Raw genomic sequence first — 15675 nt, 5'->3', positions numbered from 1 at the left:
GGCTCGATGCAGGAGGAGGCATTCCAGAACTTCAGTTTACAAGACAGCACCGGGATGCCGGGTGCAGGGTGGGACTTTTTCACGCATTTCATCTCCTTGAATTCCTGCAGCCACCCTGTGAAGCACATGTTTTGCACCTTGACAGTGGAAGGAAAAGCTTACTGAGTTACGCATCCACTCCGTTCATCCAGCAGTTCCTTCCTGGGAGCTGTGCCTTGGCGACATTGCGGATTGAGTGGTCAAGGGAGGGGATGTTTTGAGCAGAGACCTGCAGGATGGGAAGGGACTGGCCTCAGGGCCTTTGTACCTGCTTTGCCCTACTGCCTGCAGTGCTCTTGCTTTGGAGCGAAAGACTTGCAGTGTGAAGGGCCCAAACTCTTCTTCCCTCTGTGGCCTTGGACAAATCACCTTCCTTCTCCGGGCCTGCTTCCTCTTCTGTAAGTTGAGGGGTTGAACTAAGCAAATCTCAAAGGGCCCCTGCAGCCCGGCTGCTGTAGGATGCAGTACCTTAGCATCCCCTTCCCGGCAAAAAGCTGCTATCACTCAAACAGGTTTCATTTAATTATAAAATCCCATTTTGGAAAATTTGGGAAGTAGAGAAAAGTTTAAATGAGGAGAAGTCAGCCATAACAATAACTCTCGCCCTGTAGACTCCGTGAAGGCAGGGACTCCGTCTTGCTTCTCCTCCATCATCTGACCTGCGCTCGCCCCCGGTGGTATAGTGAGTAATATAATAACAACAATGGTAATAATAAAACAATGGTGGTGTTATCAGCTTGCAACTAGCCTTTATTTAGCACTGACTGTTAACCAGACCCTCCTGTAAGCTGTTTTCAGGGATTATTTTATTCAACCTGCACAATAACTTAGAGGCACATATACACTCTTTATATACACTCTTTACACATATACACATCTGCTGTACCTCACTGTAAAGATGAGGCAGCGGCTTCCCAGGTACTAAGTAACTTGCTCAAGGCCCCGTGGCTCCTACGTAGGGAAACAGGGAATAGTAGAAGCTCAATAAATAATCAGTTGTTTTCAATCCCTCTCCTGGATTACAACCACGACGGGTAAGACCCTAAACAAAGTCTGATTGTAAGTTGAGACCAAGGAATGTGCTTGGTCGATCTTTGACTCCCAAGTAATGATGATTGCCTGTTTGTTTTCATTTCAGCAGTGGTTTTCATAGGAGAAAGTCCTGAAAATACAGGGAAGTGTAGAAAAAGGAAGTCCCCATAATTCCACTGCCTGCTGTCTTGTTAGTATTTGGTGTATTTCCCCCAGGCTCTTTTCAGTGTCATTTTTTTTTTGACCTCATTGAGCTCAGGCTGCGTATACAATTTACTCTGCTGCAGTTGTCAGTACTCTCTCATGAGCATTTCCCATGTTATTATGAACTCTTTATAAACATCCTTTTAATGGCTGATGCAGCCTTGTACAGGTGAATCACCTAGTATTTAAAAAGTGAGAACCGGGGCGCCTGGGTGGCGCAGTCGGTTACGCGTCCGACTTCAGCCAGGTCACGATCTCGCGGTCCGTGAGTTCGAGCCCCGCGTCGGGCTCTGGGCTGATGGCTCAGAGCCTGGAGCCTGTTTCCGATTCTGTGTCTCCCTCTCTCTCTGCCCCTCCCCCGTTCATGCTCTGTCTCTCTCTGTCCCAAAAATGAATAAACGTTGAAAAAAAAAATTTAAAAAAATAAAAATTAAAAAAAAAAAAAAAAGTGAGAACCTACTAGCACATTAGTTTTACCTGTGAAAGATAATGTAGCCCAGAGTAGTAGAAAAGAGCCAGGAGTTTAGGGACCCTCATCCCACCACCTACCAGCTACACCCTCTCAGAGAATGAGAATAATACTGATAATACAGGGGCGCCTGGGTAGCTCAGTCGGTTAAGCGTCAAACTGTTGATGTGAACTCAGGTCACGATCCCATGGGTCCATGAGATCGAGCCCCATGCTGGGCTCTGTGCTGACATTGTGGATCCTGCTTGGGATTCTTTCTCTCCCTCTCTCTCTGCTCTTCCCCATTGTGCATGTGTGTTTGCTCTCCCTCCTTCCCTCTCTCTCTCTTTCAAAATATACATTAAAAAAAAAAAAGAATACCAATAATATAATAGCTGCTTCCTGTGGTTTACATGAGGCCAGAAGAAGATGACATCCTCTAGGGGCACCTGGCTAGCTCAGTTGGTTGAGCAACTTCAGCCCAGGTCATGATCTCGTGGTTCACAAGTTTGAGCCCCGCATCGGGCTCTGTGCTGACAGCTCAGAGCCTGGAGCCTGCTTCGGATTCTGTGTCTCCCCCTCTCTCTGCCCCTCCCCAGCTTGCGTGCTCTCTCACGCTCTCAAAAATAATTAAAAACATTAAAAAAATTTTTTTGAAAGATGACATCCTCTAAAGCACTTTTTTTTTAAATGCTATGAGTTTATTTATTTACTTTGAGAGAGAGAAGGAGAGAGGATGAGAGAAAATCCCAAGCAGGCTCCCCTAAACCACTTTGTTAAACATACACGGTATAGCACTTGTTTGCTCTGGGTAACAAGTGGTCGATTTTTTTCTTGAAAACTGGTTCTTTCAGAATGCAGAAGTGGGATCAAATGTAGTCAAACCGGCATCCACAACGGCAAGTAAATTGCCTCCCTTCCGGATGCTCAGGGAAGGAGCAGGACCTCAGGAATCCCCCGAGGCCTCTCAGTACCTCCTTCTGATGCAGAAGAGCTGTGCATGGACACGGGGCAAACGGAAAGGCTCTTGGGGTGCCCCGGTAGAAAGCATCTGGGGACAGTTCTCTTTCGCGTATCTTCAAACGCCTCCCAGGAGGGCACTGGGGGTGGGGGTGCTTATTGGATGATTTCACAGCTGGCCTCTGTAAATGCTCCAATTTGTCAAAGGCTGACTTACTGAAGAGGGACAGCTTGTTTGCATTTCTACTTTACCCCTTGAAAATACCCTGCGGGACAGGGGCCATCAGCCCCATTTTATGGAGGAGAAAATGGCTCAGAGAGGCTGGGCTCGACACAGCGTGTAAACCCCTCCCATAAAAGTCGTACCCGTAAGGGCAGGTCTTCTCAACCTGGGCACCCCTGACAATGGGGGCTGGGTCATTCTCTGTGACGGGGGCCATCCTGGGCGCTAGGATGTAGAGCAGCATCCCTGGCCTTGACCCACCAGATGCCTGTAGCACCTGCACCCTGAATTGGCGCGACCAAAAACATGTCCAGACATCGCCAATGTCCCTGGGGGCACCATCACCCTGACTGAGAACTGCTGCCCTAGGAGCCTATGAGGCAGGGACCATGTTCCTGTGCTCAGTGTATCACCAGCACGTGACAAAAGCGTGACTTAGAGGGGGAGGTCTGTGCTCAACACGGGCAAGGAACGAGGGTGCTAGAGGGTGGCAGGGCGCGGTTCTGCCTTGCTCTCCACGTCAGCTGCCCCCTACCGGGTTCAGGCATCTGGAGGGACACCGTCCTGGGGACTTTGTTAGGATGACCCCAGCTTTGCCCATAAGAACCCCTGCTGTAAACGGCATCTTGTGGATGCTTGAACAGGCTCTTTGTGGGGCCCCCACCGATGGGAGTCATCTTTAGAAGTGAATGTATAGATCTTGGTCCCAATTCTTTTTTTTTTTTTTTTTTAATTTTTTTTTTTTTCAACGTTTATTTACTTTTGGGACAGAGACAGACAGAGCATGAATGGGGGAGGGGCAGAGAGAGAGGGAGACACAGAATCGGAAACAGGCTCCAGGCTCTGAGCCATCAGCCCAGAGCCTGACGCGGGGCTCGAACTCACGGAGCGCGAGATCGTGACCTGGCTGAAGTCGGACGCTTAACCGACTGCGCCACCCAGGCGCCCCGGTCCCAATTCTTAAGGCATTAACCCCCATCTCTGCTCACCCGCCACATGGCACGGGCAGACGGAGGCTTAAAACGTTCTGGGTCTTTTGCATCTGAGAAGAGAATTCTCGCTTATTGTGGCAAACTTGGGCAATGCTGAGAAGCATGGCAATAGACAGCTCCCTCGTAATCCTTCCGTCCATGGCAACCCTTTGGAAATCCCCATTGTCTTTCTGTCGGGTGTGGGTTCCTTGGCATATGCCAGCCCTCTTCTAGGGCTCCCCAGACATCGCCTCATCTCACCCCGACAGTCATCCTGTTGTCCTTGACGTTACATGAGTTCGCGTCCGTGAAGCGCTTCACCGAGAACCTGGCCGCTAGTGAGAGTCCAGCACAAAGTAGAAGTTACCAGAACAATCCTGGGAGGCAGGTGTTGGCACGTGTTATTCTTGTTTTAGAGCTGAGGATGGCAAAGGTGAGGATAATTCAGTAACCTGCCCACAGATAGGCAGCAGAGTCAGGATCTGAACCCAGGTCTCTCAGGCTCCAAAGCCCTTACCCCCTGGATCTATAGTTTTACAAAATGCATACCATACCATCCAGGATATTTAGAAATGGCTTCTTCCGTTTAATGGATATAGCCTGAGAACTTCCCTACATCCTGAAGATTCTTCAAGAGCATGGCTTCATTAGCCTCATGGAATTCGCAGGGATGAATCATATTTTACATAACCAAGTCATTTACAGGGTGGAGATTGGGGGGGGGCGGGGTGCGATTCTAGACCAGGTTTGAGGCCCAGGAGCACCATGGGAAGTCTGGGGCCAACTGTGGGCATCTTTTTCTGATTTCTGTATGTGGGTGGTCCCTCTTCACATTCACCAGGACATCTCTTGGAACTCTCCCGACTACTTGCCTGTGGGACTGGACATCTTCCCACCTCTCCCAGCCATGCAGGGGCACGAGAGCCTGATAACTGATGCTTCCCGCCTGCTTCCTCTTTTCCCAGACATATTTTCACCAGCAGTTGGCTCCAGCTGCCTGGAATACTTCATACAAAGGGGACTTTCATCCCAGCGCTTAAACTTAGAGATTCAAGGGCTCCTGGTGGCTCAGTCGGTTAAGTGACTTCAGCTCAGGTCATGATCTCATGGTTCGTGGGTTCGAGCCCTGCATCGGGCTCTATGCTGACAGCTCAGAGCATGGAGCCTGCTTTGGATTCTGTGTCTCCTTCTCTCTGCCCCTCCCCTGCTTACACTCTGTCTGTCTGTCTCTTCCTCTCATAAATAAACATTAAACTTAGAGATTCAACCTGACACACCAGACATGTATGTATGCATGTACGTCGACAAAATTTTCAGGTCTTTTTGATTACAAAAGTAATAGGTACAACAAAAATTTCATGAAACATGAAACCCATAGGTATACACTATAAAACATAAACTACAAGGAAGTTCTAACCCCAGCAGTGCTTCTGAACCTTTTCTCTTCTTTTGTAACATAGTGGAGATAATTCTATAACCAGCCTTTTACACTTTATCTTATGATATGGACACTTTCCCGTATTATTAAAATTCTTTGTAAACATTAGTTTTATGTATGTTATTATGTGAATTCACCAGATTTGTTTAACTATTCCCCATTGAGACTCCTTTCCACGGTTTCAGGGTTTTTCTTTTTTTTGGTCTACACCCCCACACATGTGCACGCACACATGAGTATTTTTTTTTTTTTTTTTGAAGAGCTTTAAAAAAAATTGCAGTGGCCTCTGATTTTAATCATGCAATTCTCTCTGATTTCTATCTTGGATAATTAAAGATGCTTATACACTTAAAAAACTAGGTCTGTCTTACCTTGCTCCGGAACCTTCTAATAGAGCCAGAGTAATTATCAGAGGTTCCCTCCCCCTGCTCTGCTACCAACCTTGATCTAATTAGGGAGCCATTTTTGTGGAAAGGATGCCCAGCCTGGCATGAAGGGTAGATGTTCCCAGCCCGCGGTGATGGGGACTTCATCAGCCGTGTCCTTCTCTCCAGGCTTAGAGCTGCCTCGGATCAATTATGCTCACAACGGGAAGCCCTACCGCTATGTCTTTGCGGCCGAAGTTCCCTGGAGTCCCATCCCAACCAAGGTACCAATCCCCGTGTGATTTGGGCTGGTGCTCCCGGCAATGATCGGGTCCACCTGCAAAGCTGAACTCTAGGATCTCAGACTGGGTGACCTTGATCAGAAAAGGGAGGTCTTTTTGGGGACAGAGGGCAGATCAGAGAGTGAGGTCAGTGGGACAAAATACAGGGAAAGCAATGATAGGCCAGCCAAGGGAGGGAGCCATACCTGAGGGGCTGAAGCTCAGGAAGGAGGTCACGGCTATGGTTCATCCATTGATTTCTTTATTTAGGATGTTTATTGAGCACCAACCATGTGCTACACCGTGCAGGCACTGAGGATAAGGAAGTGAACAGGGGGATCCCAGCCTCTGCCTTCAAGGAACTCACCCTCTAGAGCAGAGGGCTGAAACTCGGAGCATTTATTTTGTTTTTTAAACTACGATTTGTTGAACAATTACTGTATCCCAGGGACTATACTCAGTGTTATACACGCGTCACTTGTCTTTAACATCTTCATTTTTTAATAATAAAATGGAATACCTTTTTTTAAAAATGCAAACAGTGCAAAAATGTACAGAGCAAACAATTAAGGTTCACACACACACACCCCTAGCCACTCCCCACTTGTCCCACACCCTGAGGGGAAACAGGTCTGTTACGGATTAAGAGAAGTCCGGGGACTTGCACGTTTTTTTTTTTTTTTTTAACGTTTATTCAGTTTTTGAGAGACAGAGAGAGACAGGGAATGAGCAGGGGGAGACAGAGAGGGAGACACACAATCTGAAGCAGGCTCCAGGCTCTGAGCTGTCAGCACAGAGCCCAACACGGGGCTCAAACTCACAAACTGCGAGATCATGACCTGAGCTGAAGTTGGAGGCTTAACTGACCAAGCCACCCAGGCGCCCCTCAAACTTCAGTGTTGGGTTTTTTTTTCATATTTTATTTTATTTTATTTTATTTTATTTTATTTTATTTTATTTTATTTTATTTTATTTTATTTTATTTTTTAAGTAAAAGTTTTTACTATTTTTTAAAAATTTACATCCAGATTAGCATATAGTGCAACAATGATTTCAGGAGTAGATTCCCTAATGCCCCTTACCCATTTAGCCCATCCCCCCTGTCACAATCCCTCCAGGAACCCTCTGTTTGTTCTCCATATTTAAGAGTCTCTCATGTTTTGTCTCTCCCTGTTTTTATATTATTTTTGCTTCCCTTCCCTTGTGTTCATCTGTTCTGTGTCTTAAAGTCCCCATATGAGAGAAGTCATATGATATTTGTCTTTCTCTGACTAATTTCACTTAGCATAATACCCTCTAGTTCCATCCACATAGTTGCAAATGGCAAGATTTCATTCTTTTTGATTGCTGAGTAATACTCCATTGTATGTATGTGTGTATGTGTGTGTGTGTGTGTGTGTATGTATATATATATATATATATCACATCTTCTTTATCCATTCATCCATCAGTGGACATGTGGACATTTGGGCTCTTTCCATACTTCGGCTATTGTTGATTAGGGACTTGCACTTTTAAAACAACAAAAGGATAGTATTATCCTTTAAATGTTTGCATTGAGTTCACTAGTTTATTTAACACACACAAAAGTCGCAATGTAGTGTCAAACACCAGATAAATTTAGGATTTTTTTTTTTTTAATTTTTTTTTTCAACGTTTATTTATTTTGGGGACAGAGAGAGACAGAGCATGAACGGGGGAGGGGCAGAGAGAGAGGGAGACACAGAATCGGAAACAGGCTCCAGGCTCTGAGCCATCAGCCCAGAGCCTGACGCGGGGCTCGAACCCACGGACCGCGAGATCGTGACCTGGCTGAAGTCGGACGCTTAACCGACTGCACCACCCAGGCGCCCCTAGGATTTTTATTTTTTTTTTTTTAATTTTTTTTTCAACGTTTTTTATTTATTTTTGGGACAGAGAAAGACAGAGCATGAACGGGGGAGGGGCAGAGAGAGAGGGAGACACAGAATCGGAAACAGGCTCCAGGCTCCAAGCCATCAGCCCAGAGCCTGATGCGGGGCTCGAACTCACGGACCGCGAGATCGTGACCTGGCTGAAGTCGGACGCTTAACCGACTGCGCCACCCAGGCGCCCCAGGATTTTTATTTTTAAAAGAATTCAGTGCATAGTGTTAGCTATGGTTTGGCAGGAGGATCTCTGCTTACAGGTGGAGGAGGAAGCTAGCTGCTTTCGTGTCTGCTGTTATACGGACCCCAGGTAGATGTCATTTGTAGCCTCCACTCGAGGGGCTTAATCCTCTCTGTGGGAATTGTTGCTGTGTGTTTTCAGGGGAAGACCGTGCCCTCTAATAATTTGCTCACATGTCTCTCCTCTTTGGGTATACAGATCCTGAAATACGACATTCTCACAAAGTCATCCTTAAAATGGGGACAGGAGCACTGCTGGCCAGCAGTACCCCTGTTTGTCCCCATGCCGGGTGCCAAGGGCGAGGATGATGGTAAGACTCCAGGAAGGGGAGCCCGCTTGCTGCATTCTGCTTGTGATCACCCCTCAGTCAGAGACGTCATTTGGAGGCAGTGACCCTCCCTCCGCATCCCCCACATCACACTGCCACTGGAGCCAGGCTTTGAAGCCAGGGTCCTTCTGAGTCCAAAGCTGTGAGTTAGGGAGTCCCTCTAAACACCGTCACTGCTGACACCAACTGCAAGTTCAGGGGTCCCCCAGTCCCTGGGTTTCGATAGAAGGATTCACAGAACACACTGAAAACTGTTAGGGTTGTGGTTTGTCACAGTGAAAGGATGCAGATTGAAAGAAAAGAGGCTCATGGGACAGAATCCAGGAGATTTCCATTCATGGAGTGTCTGGTTGTCCCAGGAGGTCATGGCCCACCCCAGCTCCAACAGTATCTATGGAATATCACTGACCGAGGCAACTCACCCAAGCCTTGGGGTCAGAGCTTTTTAGGTGCCTGGTCGTGTACACATGGGTGGTTGGCTGTGTGGTTGATCCTTAGCCTTCAGCCCCTCTGGAGGTCAAGATAACGTCCAAATTGCTTTGCTAGGATAGATCATCAGAGTGGCCCCAGATAAATAAAGATATTCTGGGGCGCCTGGGTGGCGCAGTCGGTTAAGCGTCCGACTTCAGCCAGGTCACGATCTCGCGGTCCGTGAGTTCGAGCCCCGCGTCAGGCTCTGGGCTGATGGCTCAGAACCTGGAGCCTGTTTCCGATTCTGTGTCTCCCTCTCTCTCTGCCCCTCCCCCGTTCATGCTCTGTCTCTCTCTGTCCCAAAAATAAATTAACGTTGAAAAAAAAATTAAAAAAAAAAAAAGATATTCTTAGGAGGCAGGACATTACAGGGGCTTAGAGGTCACCTCCCGGGAGGAAAGATCAGACCTCCCTTTACGGGACATTAAATTGTTTACTACACAAAGCCCACTTCCTTTCCACTTGAGAATTCATTGCAGTGGCTGGGACACAATTCTTAACCATCTCTAAGCGTGTACCTTTTTTACAGAGCACCGGTAAACGCACATTTGTGGCCCACCTCTCTTTTGTAGATTTCCGCATGACCAAATGGTCTTTTCCCTCCTTGATTCAGTCTTTGCCCCAGAATCCTCTGCACACACTTCCGGGGATGCCAAGGCGGGGTCAACTAGGACCACGGGTGGGGCTGTCCACACCTGCAGGGGAGGGCGAGCTGCCCCACTGGGCCTGCCAGCTGCTTCCCTGAGGTGGGGAGTGGTTTTCTGCCTGGGCTGTGTCTTCCTACTAATCATGCATGGCATGGCGCACCAGGCAGGGGGCCCCAGGTTGCTGTCATCTCTGAGGTGGGGGATTGTTCGTAGCACCTCCTGCTGAGGCTGGCCTCCCACTGGCTGGGCCAGTGCTCCCCCTACATTCTCTGGTGAGCAGGGAGTGGCGTTGTGTTCGTTCCACCAAAGGAGAGGCTGAGAAAATGATGTGATTTACCTACAGCCACACACCCCGTACCTACCGAGTTAGGATTTTAATCCACGCCAATCTAACTTGGACTATGGTCAACCACCCTGAAGCCCAGAAGGCTTTGGGAGGACTCACGAACACTTGTTGTAAGTTCATGTGCGTTCTTTCATTTAATCCTACCTCCCTTGAGAGTGAATACTTAGAATATTTCCATTTATTTTTTTACAGAGGGGAAGGCGGAGGCTACTAGTGTGCTGCTTTGGGCATGAAGTCCATTGGGCTCATTCAAATGCCATCGAGGGCAGCTAGTCTGAGTCTAGCTAGGTGCCATGTATTAGCTTCAATGCAGCCTCGCAACTAATCCTCTATGATCAGGCTTTCTAAACAGTAGTCCGATAGCCATTCTTCAGTGCACACAATATTTTACAAAATGCTTTCACGATTCACCATGCAAGAGATCGTCCCAGCAGCCCTGCAAGGGTAGCGAGAATCATCCTTACTCTGCAGATGAGCAGAGTAAGGGTCGGAGAGGTCAAGGACCTGGCCCCCAGCAGGGCTGGAGTCAGGTATTCTGGTTCCTCATTCCTAGTTGCCTCCTGCTCACACAGAACATCAAATTTGCCTTCCTTTTGTTTTGATTACGTCCTTACCTTCAAAGAGGACGGGGAGATACAGCTGAGAAATTTATCCCTCCAGCTGGAGGAAGTTCAAGTCTGCACTTCTACAAAACGTCTCTTTTTGTTTCCCCAAAGGAATTATCTTATCAGCCATCGTCTCTACCGATCCCCAAAAGCTTCCTTTTCTGCTTGTTCTGGATGCCAAAAGTTTCACAGAACTGGCTCGTGCGTCCATTGACGCAGAGGTGCACCTGGATCTCCACGGGTTATTCATCCCAGACGCAGACGGGGACGCGAGGGAGCAGGCCCCTTCCCAGGAACAGCCGGACAGGATTCCAGACTGCCATGTGGCCCCATGGACCTGAGTGGGTTGGGCCTGTGGGCTCACTTCCTCTCTGGGTGAAGGGGGATCCTTCATTTCCTTTTGACCTCATGCTTTCTGCGGTGGCTTTGAGACAAAGGTATGGAAGTAGTGTCTTTTCTTTCGTCTTATTTTGGCCCTAAAACCATTGTTTGAAAGTGGATCAAATATGTATTGATTAGCTTAAGCATTTCCAAGAAAGCCCTTTTCCTTTCTTATAAAACCATGCCCAGAAATTGTATTAAGGCACATAATCATCCTTCTTAGAATGAGCAACCACTGATGTACCAGAGAAGAGGCAGGTAACTATTTGTCATTGCTCCTTCCTCCTGCCCCTCGTCTCCCTCTTTCCAGTAGACTAGACTGTGCATCTGGGAGATCTAGATTTCTCAACCATGCGTTGTTAGTAAAATCTGTGGCCAGGAAGGCATATTGCCTTGTGGTCATTCCATGCAAGGCATGGCATAATGTAAAATAATGAAAGTGTTAAAGTCTGTTCCAACCTTATTTAATTTTTACGTGGCTTCTTTTCTCTGAAGTTCTTCTAAGGCAATAAAATAGAGTGCAGTTCGTAGCCAGCCAGATGCCCCAGTACAACAGATTGGGACAGCAGATTGGTGTGGCAGTCCCCTTTGCAGGAGAGGGTTAAGGAGCTGGATGGTGACCCAACTGGCCATGGCCAAGGGGCTAGAATCCAGGACCAAGGCCCAGGCCAGGGCTGGCATGAGGAGTTCTTGCCTAATGCTGAGAACCAGGGCAGGGAGCCCTGCCAGTGTTTGTAGGGGAGAGAAGGCTCCCCAAGCTTAATGTGCTGCCGGGATAGACCAGGTGTTTGGGCAGAGATGGAAGGAGGTTGGTAGTAGGGATGATGGAAGCTTGGAACACGCCAAGAAGGGTCCCACGTGAGTACTGGGAACCCATGGACATTTGAGTCTCACCTTTATAGTCCAGTGGGTTTGTGGTATAGAGACCCAAAGGCAGGCAAGATAATCCTCAAGGACCCATGTCATAGGGTCAGAGAAGCTGGGATTCCACCCTTATTCTGCACCTGCCTCCTCTCCTAAATCTGGATTTCACTCAGTCACCAGTAGAGATTCAGTGACATGTATTGAGACAGGAAGGAAGGAATCTCTGGTGACATTGCATGGAATACCCCAGAGCGGGCAGAGCTCTGAAGGATGGTCTGGACTTTTACCCTGCAAAAACACCATGAAGCCATACTTAGCTCCCACTGAAATGCAGGGTCCATCAGGTCTGGGGGTTGGGTTTTGTTTTGGGGGTGTTTTTTGGACATTTTTATTTAAATAATTGAAGATTCATGTACGCGTGTAAGAAATAATACAAAAGAGATCCCTCGTGGACTTTACCCATTTTTTCCAATGGTAACATTATAGTATAGTTATCACAACCAGGATATGACATTGATTCAGTCCATACATCTTTTTCAGATCCCCCCCAGTTTTATTTGTATTCGTTGGTGTGCATGCTTAGTTCTACACAATTTTATCATGCGTGTAGATTCCTTATTCCACCACCATGATCAAGATACCAAATGGCACATCAACACAAAGATTCTGTGGGGTGCTTTCTTATCACTATACCTACCTGTCTCCCACCATGACCTTCCCCCATCCCTAACCCATGGCAACCACCATTTCTAAAATTTTATCATTTGAAAACTGCTATATCAATGGAATCACCAGTATTAACTGTTGGGGATTGACTCTTCTCCACAGAATTGCTTGCAGACTCATCCACATTGCTCTATGTTGGGTGTGTTTTGTTCACTACTGTATCTTCGGCACCTAGAACACTGCCTGGTGCCTCACAGGCTCTCAATAATAAATATTTGTTGAGTGATTGCACGAGTGAATTCCTTCAACACACAGATTGTTGGTCGATAATGTACCAACAAGAAACGGATATTTTACTAATGTTCTCCTGGGAAGACGAGGAAGACAGTTCACATGGACCCCAATGACGACACACAGGTTCCTGCCCTGCCATCCCTGACCCCCTCCTCTCTCTCTTTCCCTGTTGGTTCCTCAGATCCCCTCCACCACCCCAGTCTTTCCATTTCACCCTCAGCTCATGGATCCCATTCAACAGAAACGTGACCCCTGGAGATGGCAGAATGAAGACCATCTACGCTTCCTTTGGAGATCCCAGCACCTCCAGCCTTCATGAGATGGGCTGGGAGGAAATGCCAGCCATGGTGGCCTGAGACCAGTACGACTGAGGTCTGCATTCAGATGGCACAAACGGAAAAGAGTCGACAGATGTGACACTCACCTACTCATTATTCTACTTCAGATATTTGAGAAGAGGGTGGAATTAAAAAGCGCTTCCCCACCCCCACTCTGCTCAATGCCAATTGCCAAACAGTATCCAGACCTACTCACGAAAAAGGGTGCAGTTCTGCGGGGAAGAAAAATATGTCCGTGGTTTGTTTACCTTGTTCAAGATGACAGGTGAGATACCAGACTGATGAGGAAGGCTGGCGCACCAAATCTTTTTTCCCCCAGTTTCAAAAACATCACAGGTCAGTGGCAGGATACCCGATTTATCTTGACCCTTAACTCCATTGTGTTTCATACACAGGCCAGGGTAATTAGCTCAAAATGTCACAGGAGCTAAGATGCACGCGCCTTTCTTGAAGGCGCCACAAGGCGGTCCGTCTTATCCTCTGAGCCTTCCTTGTTATGCTTCGTGTGGGTGTAACGCATGACCAGGAAGTTTTACAGGAACAATCAATCACTCAGATTTGTTTGTTGCTTTGATAAAGCCACAGCATTTCACAAGTGCCCTGAGATTTGTCGGGTACTGGGTAAGCCCTCAGATGTTTGCAGACCCGCTGACTTTTTCCTTCAAAGGTTTTTCTACTTTGATTCCGATTCAGGAATAAGCTGGGTGTATACTTGGACGAATCAACTCCTGAGAAATCTTCGCGCTTTCGTGCTACATCCGCGTTACTGGTTCACACTCATTTCCTCCCAACCAAAGTTCCCCAGCGTGGGGCTGACGCCATTAGGAAGGGTTGCTGGTCCAGGTTGAGCACAAACACCTTTGATCACTTCTTAAGTTGTTCAAAGACTGTTTGGGTGGTTTTTAAATGGCCAAGAGAAGTCTTCCCCTTGGCAAATCAGGACATGCAGAAGAGTCATTACCACCTTCCTCATCGTCCAACGCTCATGAGGCCTGTGGCCTCTACCTCAACTTCCTTCTAGGCGTTTGGCTCAGCCGCCAGGTGCAGACGCGCAAACAGTCGGCTGTACCAGCTGTTGGGGCACAACGGGAAACAGTCTGTTGAGGGCAAAAGCACCAGCAAAGAGGCTGAGGATTTTCTTGGACAAGGCGAGCAGAGAGAGACGTGGAGGCACCATGTTTGGGCAAGGTGGGGATGGGCCAGCCTTCTTTCCTCTTCGTGCTCAGGCAAGGCTTCCCGGAGCCGGGCGCCTCCAGGAGCGGAGTGTTTGGAGGGAGCTCATGGCAGACAGCTGTCCTTGCAGGCGGAGGGTGTGCGCAGGAAAAGAGTTGGAGATGGGTGAACAAAGCACTCGGAGAGTGAATTCCCCAAAAAAGAGCAGTTGAAAGAGTGAGAGAATTAGGTGAATATTTTTCTCTGGTTATAAAAGTCAATATGTGTCCATCGTGGAACACCTGGTTACATTGAAGAAGGAATGAGAAAGACACCCGTAGTCCCACTGTCAAAGGAAAACCCCTGAAATCATTCTGCTGTGGTTTTGTTTTTCAATACTTAAAATATTTTTGTGCATGGGGCGCCTGAGTGGCTCAGTCGATCAAGCATCTGACTTCGGCTCAGGTCACGATCTCATGGTTTGTGAGTTCGACACCCATGCCAGGCTCTGTGCTGACAGCTCAGAGCCTGGAGCCTGCTTCGGATTCTATGTCTCCCTCTCTCTCTCTGCCCCTCCCCTACTCATGCTCTGTCTCAAAAATAAACATTAAAAAAAAATAATTAATTAAATAAAATATTTTGGTACAGGGGTGCCTGGGTGGCCCAGTCAGTTAAGCTTCCAACTTCGACTCAGGTCATGATCTCGCCGTTCGTGAGTTCGAGCCCCACATCAGGCTCTGTGCTGACAGCTCGGAGCCTGGAGCCTGCTTCTGATTCTGTGTCCCCCTGTCTCTCTCTGCCCCTCCCCTGCTCGCACTCTGGCTCTCTCTGTCCCTCAAAAATAAATAAACATTAAAAAAAGTTAAAATAGTTTTGTACACAAATTATATAGTAGCAGTTAGTTTATAACCTACCTACCAGCTTATAACCTGCTTCTTTCATTTAACATATGATACAAGTATTTTCTCAGACTACTAAATTCTGGTTTTTTTAAGTTCATTTATTTGAGAGAGAGAGAGAGAGAGAGAGAGAGAGAGAGATCATGTGCTTGCAAGCGGGGGAGGAACAGAGAGGGAAAGAGAGAATCCCAAGCAGGCTCCCCCCTGGTGGCTCAGAACCATGATGGCCTGAGCTGAAATCTAGTGTCAGATGCTTAACCTACTGAGCCAGCCAGGCGCCCCAAACTACTAAATTCTTCTAGTGGGAGCACATTATTTCATCTTTGGGACATGGCATGATGTATGCTATCCTACCACTGGACATTTAGGTTGTTTCCAATTTCTGACTATTAGAAATCATGCCAGATCGGTAACTTTGTGCACATGTTTCCAGAGTTCACCCCTCTCCCCGCTCTGGATTCAAATGCTTGTTAATGATATTTTCTTTGGCTAGGTTCCCAACTTGGTATTTCTTGAGCCAAAGAGTAGAAAAACAAGGTTTTGGGTGTTCTTTGACAGGCCTAAGGTTTTGGTTT

The 15675-nt window shown here is 47.5% G+C and overlaps 1 protein-coding gene across 1 annotated transcript in view; it reads left to right on the top strand.

Moving 5' to 3' along the window:
- Positions 1–12704, top strand: part of BCO1 (beta-carotene oxygenase 1) — a 42966-nt gene extending 30262 nt beyond the window's left edge. Inside the window, 5 exon segments of the mRNA XM_086688828.1 lie at positions 2578–2626; positions 4636–4663; positions 5817–5964; positions 8308–8419; positions 10618–12704. Coding sequence (XP_086544954.1) covers positions 2578–2626; positions 4636–4663; positions 5817–5964; positions 8308–8419; positions 10618–10847 — 567 coding nt within the window. The 3' untranslated portion in view covers positions 10848–12704.
- The last annotated feature ends 2971 nt before the right edge of the window (positions 12705–15675 follow it).

The sequence above is a fragment of the Puma concolor genome, chromosome E2 (assembly GCF_028749965.1).
Source record: "Puma concolor isolate L17-30 chromosome E2, mPumCon1.1.hap2, whole genome shotgun sequence".
NCBI classification, from domain to species: Eukaryota; Metazoa; Chordata; class Mammalia; order Carnivora; family Felidae; genus Puma; species Puma concolor.
The sequence above is the reverse complement of the archived record's forward strand: the minus strand, read 5'-3'. Positions and strand labels throughout refer to the sequence as shown.